The 6,045-nt window shown below is 37.5% G+C and overlaps 1 protein-coding gene across 2 annotated transcripts; it reads left to right on the top strand.

Moving 5' to 3' along the window:
* The first annotated feature begins 1,312 nt into the window (after positions 1-1,312).
* Positions 1,313-5,555, top strand: LOC121655155. Of its 2 annotated transcripts, XM_042009607.1 has the most exons (5): positions 1,313-1,829; positions 2,359-2,478; positions 3,220-3,419; positions 3,562-3,878; positions 4,440-5,553. In XM_042009607.1, the coding sequence occupies exons 1-5, from the start codon at positions 1,632-1,634 to the stop codon at positions 4,793-4,795; spliced, it is 1,191 nt and encodes a 396-aa protein (XP_041865541.1). In that variant the 5' UTR covers positions 1,313-1,631; the 3' UTR covers positions 4,796-5,553. The 2 variants fall into 2 exon arrangements, with proteins under 2 accessions (XP_041865541.1, XP_041865540.1); XM_042009606.1 differs by having other exon boundaries at positions 2,359-3,419; positions 4,440-5,555.
* The last annotated feature ends 490 nt before the right edge of the window (positions 5,556-6,045 follow it).

The following is a 6,045-nucleotide window of genomic DNA, read 5'->3' as shown; positions in this document are numbered from 1 at the left end:
GAGCTGTTTCACATTTTTTTTTGTCACAAATACGGTTAAAAATTGGGATAATACTGTCTGAAAAGAAAATTTAAAGTCAGTCACACATGTAATTCAGTTAAACTCTGATGATGCTGCAGCTGTTGTTCAAGGTCAGAATGACTCTGTTCCATCTTTGTGTGGTGAGGTAACCATAAAGCCTGTAAGCTGGCATGTTCAGATTTAGTCGTCTCTAAATCTAGAGGATTTTTTTTTACTCAGAAAGATGGCACCTGTCATGGAGTGAATGTGTGTGCTCATTTTTCTGATGAGAACGCTGTAAATGCCATTGCACAAGAAACATGTTTGCATCCCTGCAGGTTTCACTTCAATTATCATTGTTTTGAAAGTTTTAAAGTATTTTGCAGATATTTCATGACAGGCTAGCTCATTAATGTCATTTTTATTTGGGAAAATATTTGGAGCAGAACAACTCACTGCTATGGATTTATTGTGAAGAAGTGACACTTGTGACTCATATAAGCAAACTGTGAGCTGCCTTCGTCCAGACTTCAAAACAGCTGTAGATTTTAGGACAAATGCCATTATCCACCCTCTGATTTGAGATACATTAGTAGTCTGTTAAAACTTTTGCTGTGTCGTTCATCCCAAAGTCATTGTGATGAAAGCCGTCCTCTGGTTTGTATCTTGATTTATAGGCTTGTATATTTCTCTACATGCTAGTTAAAACCTATGCCTTTTAACGTTTACCAGCACAAAAGATGAGTCTACTCGCTATGTAGTCACATCCAACTTTTTTCACCCCTAATGAAGGCTAAGTGAGTTTTTTTGTTCTAATGGCACTGTATTATACCCTGTCTCATATGGTTCACTTATACAACACTGATGGATTAAGGCTAAGACTCATAGATATTCTACTTTACAGGGGAGAGGGGGTTTGCACTGTTAGAGCCTCATGGCTCATCCATTTGATTTTTTAAATTATTCATTTCATGCAACTTTGAAGGGCTTAAACACATGAACTGTACAGTAAAAGGCATCAGTGAGTCACAGTAAAATATACTTTATTGTGGACATAACAGCATTCTGTTAACAAGCAGCAAGGACTGGGAAATAAAACTATCAAAAGTTAGATCCACATTAAATTAATGTCAATCACCATGAGAAGCAGATTTTTTATTAATCCACCAATAGAGCAAAGAGCTTGTTCATCAGTATAAACAAACAAGACAACAACATGTCAACAGTTTTGGCTATCACATCATCAACACCTATTTATGACTTCAAAATATTTCAAGAGCTTCCATTGTGGAAAAGGACCAGAGGTGGGAAGTAACGAAGTATTTGTACTTCGTTACTGTACTTAAGTAGATTTTTCAAGTATCTGTACTTTACTTGAGTATTAATTTTTCTGGCGACTTTTTACTTTTACTCCTTACTTTTAAACACAATTATCTGTACTTTCTACTCCTTACATTTTCAAAACGGGCTCGTTACTTTTTTCCCACTACCGCGGATGACGGCATGACGTAAAGGACGTAATAAAGGAGAGGGAAAGTCAACCCGCGAAGAAGGAGAAATATCAACATCACATCGCCTAGCGAGCTACGAGCAACCAACGAGCGAGCCTTGTCTAAACTGGAGGTTTTAACATGGAGGAGGAAAGCGAGCGAGAAAGCGAGCCTGACAGCCAGGACATTCGCCACCCTTGGCCTTATTTACAAGAACTTTTCGAGGTGGTCGGCTCCAAGAATGACTCATGGCGTATGCGTTGCGTCCTTTGTAAACCTAAAAGCCATGAGATTCTGGCTTTCAAAAACTCACCGTCGAATCTGAAAAAACACATAGAGGTAAGTGTTTTTTTGTACTTTCTATTTTAGCTTATTTTACAATGCAGTGTCGTTTCCACCAGTGAGTTAACTTAATAAATCAAGCTGGGGCCCACCTAAAAGCATGAAGCTAACCAGCTAGCACATGCTTGACAAAAACACCGAAAGCTAATGGCGTGCAAAAGGGAAAAAAAGATTTTAGCTTGGCATGCCGAATGGTTTAGCTAAACGTTATAAACTCTAAAATAATACATTTTATCATGTATCTGTTTTGTATCTGACATGTCATGTGTATGAACTTGTACATGCTGCAAGTGTCGTCTTATGTAAATTCATAGTACTTTTTGTTCAGTTAAAATCATACAAGCAGTTGAATATTAAAACCAAAAATATATTTTAAAAAATGCCCCTTTGCAAAAATTGTGCCTTGAATTTAGGCCTGTCATTTAAATATTTTTTAGGGGTATATTTATAAATAACAAATATATTTTTTGTACATCTGAACCTCTTTTTAAAATTTTTGTGTGTGTTTGTCTTTTTCCTCTTTCAGAGAAAGCATTCAAATCATGTGGAGCGATACAAAAGCCTGACTTCAACAACTCTAAAGAGGAAGTCTGTCTCCTCAGAGGAAGGGTCATCCAAGCAACTGAAACTATGGGAAATGAGAAGGGTATCGCAAAAAAGTGTTGATCAGTACATTATAAACTTTGTTATTCAGGGTCTCCACCCCTTTAGCATTGTGGAGCAGCCAGGCTTTCGAGCTCTTCTAAATCATCTGCAGCCAGATCTAACTGTGATGTCTCGAGGGACCATAAAAAATCACATAGATAAAGCAACAGATGAAATGAAAAACAATTTAAAGGCTGCTATGAGTGACATTGAATTCATCGCTACTACTACCGATTGCTGGACGGCTCATAGGCGAAGTTTTATCGGAGTAACAGCACATTGGATTGAGTCGGAAACCATGGTCAGATCCTCTGCTGCGTTAGCATGCAAGCAAATTAGGGGATCACATACATTCTCGGCACTCGCTCAAGCACTAACTGACATCCATACAGAGTACAACATACGTGACAAAATAGTGCGCACAACTACGGACAATGGCTCAAACTTCATAAAAGCTTTTAGGCTCTATGGTGAGGTAGATGAAAATAACAACGATCTTAGACAGGAACAGACAGGAACAGAACAAGGAAACAGTGAAGGAGAGGAAGATGAAGAAAACCATGATGAATTTCAGTTTGTGGAGGCTGGAACATTGTTGGATCAAGATGATGGTTTAGAATATCAACTGCCAAAACACCAACGATGTGCCTGCCATCTTTTGAACTTAGTTTCAACAGTTGATATTTCCACTGCAAATGCCAACACAACCTACAAACGACTTTCTCGTTCTGCTTTTGCGAAGTGCTCAAGTTTGTGGAATAAAAGTGGAAGGTCCACGGCAGCAGCGGAGATAATCGAAGAAAAATGCAAACTACAACTTGTGAGACCGGTTGAAACAAGATGGAACTCTCTCTTCCTGGCAGTCCAGAGAATCGTGAGGATCATCAGAGAGCAAGGCGAAGGAGCAATCACAGCTGTGTGCAGCGCACTTAAAATTCCCATGTTAGTAGATATTATATTTATATTTTAATTTATATTTTATGATTGCTTTATTATTTTTAATAATTCTGAAATATGTAATTAAAAATACACATTTATCTTTCTGTAGTGACTTATGTTTTGTTTTATACTTCTTTTTTGACAGGTTCACTCCTGCTGAGATTGCTTTTCTCACCGAATATGTAAAGACAATGAGCCCATTCGCAAAAGCGATTGATGTTCTTCAGGGAGAGACCAGTGTTCAAATGGGATGGCTCGTACCCACAATAACACTTCTCAAGACTAAGCTAGAGAATCTTCGACTTTCCTCCAAATTCTGTGTGCCTCTAATAGATGCTCTTCAGACTGGACTTGAAAGACGATTCAGAGAGATGCTTGAAGATTCAGAGCTCATTGCTGCGGCCATTCTTGTCCCCAAATTCAAGACTTGCTGGACAAGTAATGACAACATTCTTAGAACTGGTATGTATAAAATATTTCCTTAAAGCTAAACTACCTGATGTATTTTTCCTTGTATTTTGGCAAAGATAATCATTTAGTTATCAGTACAGCATAACAGTAGTCATTTGGGAAAAAATGAGACTTTGAGGTCACCTGTGGGCTGTGTTATAAGGGTTATGTTTTAGAGCGAGGGAAAACAATCACACACACAAGAGCTACTGTTTTATTTCAAAATTCATAGCTTAAATAAATAAATAAAAGCCAATCCCTGATCTTTGCCATGTTCTCATTGCTCCTGGCTTGTGTACATATTTCCTGGTTTGTTTGAGACTGTGATCGGGGGGCGCAAAGGAGAGGGATTAGGAAAGGGGAGTGTTAACATTTTTTACACACATCACTTTTACAGTCACAAAATCAGGTAGTGTAGCTTTAATGCAAAAATGGCAAACATTTATAAGAAATTGTATTACTTGTGTATGAATAAGTACTCTCAAACAGTGTACTATGATCCTTTTTAATATTTTTTTTAATATGGAACAAACATGTTTATTGGGCACCTTTTGTTGTTTCTCTCTTTCATAGGCCTAGAGTTCATCAAAAGGCATCTTAAGGAGCAACCGATCCAACATCCAAGTGACACCTCCAACTCCTCCTCAGAAGAAGACTTCTTTTCTCCCATCAAGCAGGGAAACGCTCAAGAGAACACTAAGCAGCTCGAGTCCTACCTGGCCTGCCCAGATGATACCATGGACATCCTGAAATCTTTCCCAGCTGTTTGTAACTTATCCCTTAAGCTAAACACACCACTTCCAGCCTCAGCTGCCTGTGAGAGGCTTTTTAGCACCGCTGGCCTCATCTTTACCCCCAAAAGGGCTTGCCTGAACTCCAAGAACTTTGAGAACCAGCTGCTTCTAAGGCTAAACAAGAAATTCTGGTAGCTGAGGTTTTATGTTTTATGTTTCATGTTCAAGTTGATTTGCATATTGTTAAAGCTGCACTACCTGATATCTTTTTCCTTGTGTTTTGGCAAAGATTAATTTAGTTATTAGTACAGTATAATATAATAATATACAGTACAACATAAAATGAGAGTTTGAGGTCACCTGTTGGCTGTATTATACGTGTTTTTGTTTTAGAGCGAGGGAAGGAACAGGAACTGTTAATCGCATATTTCAGAGGGACAGGAGAACTCTGATTGGTCCATATATCCTCTATCTATCCAGAAGATAAAGGAAGGATCAAACACACACGGACCACACACACAAATTCACTAATTTAAGGTCCTATATTCTCCAAAATCCACTTTTCTGCTCTTTTTTCTGTTCTAATGTTTCTACTTTAAATACATACACAAAGTTGTTCATTTGGGTATGTTTGAGTTGATAATTACATATATCCAGAACTAGAATCTATCGGGAATAATGTGAGAGCTATTGTTTCATTTCAAAATTCATAGCTTATTCACAGTATTTATTTTTATTTTTTTTTTTAAAGAATTAAAAGTCAACTCTAGATCTGTTATTCTCATACCTCCTGGTTTGTGTGAGACTGTATTGTATCAGTACTTTGCTGGTTATCAATAAAATAAGTTGCAGCAGTAATCCCTCACAGTAAAATTCATTTTTTACTTTTTACTTTTACTTCAAAAGTAGATTTCAGAGGATGTACTTTTGTACTTTTACTTAAGTGAAGAGGCAGAATCAGTACTTCTACTTTTACCAGAGTAGTTTCTTAACCAAGTATCTGTACTTCTACTTAAGTACTGAATGTGAGTACTTTTACCACCTCTGAAAAGGACTAAATGAATGAGTCAGATTGGACCTGAGGAGATGTATGAAAGTGGAATCAAGAATGAATTAAGACTCGACCCGTGTTATCCTTCCAGACTGTTGAAATAACTACTTAACTACTTATTTTGTGATGTTTTTCTATACAAAATAACAGCATCTTCTTGTATGGTTAAAGGTCCCATATTATGCAAAATAAACTTTCTAAAGGTTAACAGCCATATGTGTCCTCATAGCCTGTGTATGAGGAACAAAAATGAGAAAATTCTGTCTCCTCTCTCACTTGCTTGCTCCACTTTTCAAGTGAAAGATGGGGTACAACCTGAATGGGCTGCCAGTCCATCACAGGACCAGTACAGAGAAAAATGAGACAAAAAGCAACTCATGCTCAACCTCAAACT

The sequence above is a fragment of the Melanotaenia boesemani genome, chromosome 16, assembly GCF_017639745.1.
Source record: "Melanotaenia boesemani isolate fMelBoe1 chromosome 16, fMelBoe1.pri, whole genome shotgun sequence".
Lineage (NCBI taxonomy): Eukaryota > Metazoa > Chordata > Actinopteri > Atheriniformes > Melanotaeniidae > Melanotaenia > Melanotaenia boesemani.
This window is presented reverse-complemented; position numbering and strand designations above follow the sequence as displayed.